General features: G+C 70.0%; 1 protein-coding gene across 1 annotated transcript in view; it reads right to left on the bottom strand.

Annotated features, from left to right (window-relative positions):
- The window catches only part of TRABD (TraB domain containing), an 11,651-nt gene that overhangs the window by 8,690 nt on the left and 1,876 nt on the right, over nt 1–1,085 (bottom strand). The window contains exons 4-7 of the mRNA XM_014549180.1: nt 929–992; nt 594–723; nt 372–511; nt 4–139 (exon numbers count right to left, since the gene is read on the bottom strand). Of these exons, the coding sequence (XP_014404666.1) occupies nt 4–139; nt 372–511; nt 594–723; nt 929–992 (470 nt within the window). The remainder of the gene's footprint in view (nt 1–3; nt 140–371; nt 512–593; nt 724–928; nt 993–1,085) is intronic.

Here is a 1,085-nt window from a genome sequence, read left to right as displayed (position 1 = left end):
GGCCTGCCGCAGCATGTAGGTCAGGTACACGTCACGCTCGGAGACGATGGTGCGGTGCAGGTCGGGGAACTCGCCGATCATCTCCGCCATCATCTGCTCCAGCAGGTCCTTCTGCTTGCACCGCTCCACGTCGTCCTTGCTGGGGGAGAGGGGAGCTGCCAGCCCGCCCGGGGCCAGCAGGAGGCTGGGCTGCCCAGCCAGGGTGGGGCCGGGCCCCTTTGCTGGGGATCATGGCCGAGGAAGGGCTGGGAGGCTGTCTGAGGCTCAGCCACAGGACGAGGGGCCGTGCAGACCCCTTGTCATTTTGGGGGTCGCCCAGGGATACGGGCCACCATCCCTGCCGGGCTGGGCAGGAGGCCGGGGGGCCCTACCTGATGGGGTCCGACAGGAAGCACAGGCCCCAGGCCAGCTTGACCTTCTGCCAGAAGGACAGCGCGGCGATGGCCCTCTTGAAGGTGACGGGGATGGGCCGGTCTCCCAGGTGGAACTTGCAGAAGGGCACCTTGCTGGCCTGGGCAGAGGCTGGGGTTGGCTGGGGACGCCGCAGCCCCCGGGGGGCCCCGTCCCGAGCCCCCCCGCCGAGCCAGGCCCACCTCCTTGAAGGCCTCGCGGAACTCGCCGCCGGGCGCCATGCCCAGCTGCTCCGTGATGTGGGCCGACACCTTCAGCAGCAGCATCTGCATCAGCCCCGACATGACCCCGTTCTGCAGAGAGGCCGCCAGCCTGAACCAGGCCCACGGTGGGCCCCGAGGCCTGGCCATGTGGACCCGCCCAGGGCTGCAGGGTGGACGGTCTGCTGGCCCCTGCCCTGGACGCTCCTTCCCTCCAGCCCAGCCCAGGACTCCACTGCCCACGGTCGGTGCAGTGGCCGAGGGCTTGGGGCTGGCAGATGGCGGGACGGGACTGAGACCCCCACCCCCACCCGTACCTGCTCAGAGTCCCCAACTCCTCCTCCTCTGCCTGACACTCGGTGAGGGAGAGGGCGAAGGGGCCTCGACAGGCAGAGACAGGGTGGGCTGCTCCCTGTGCTAACTGGAGGCCGGGTCTACCTTGGGTCCTGTGACCAGGGGCCCAGGCTCACAGGC

This window comes from Myotis brandtii, unplaced genomic scaffold (assembly GCF_000412655.1).
Source record: "Myotis brandtii unplaced genomic scaffold, ASM41265v1 scaffold537, whole genome shotgun sequence".
Lineage (NCBI taxonomy): Eukaryota > Metazoa > Chordata > Mammalia > Chiroptera > Vespertilionidae > Myotis > Myotis brandtii.
The sequence above is the reverse complement of the archived record's forward strand: the minus strand, read 5'-3'. Positions and strand labels throughout refer to the sequence as shown.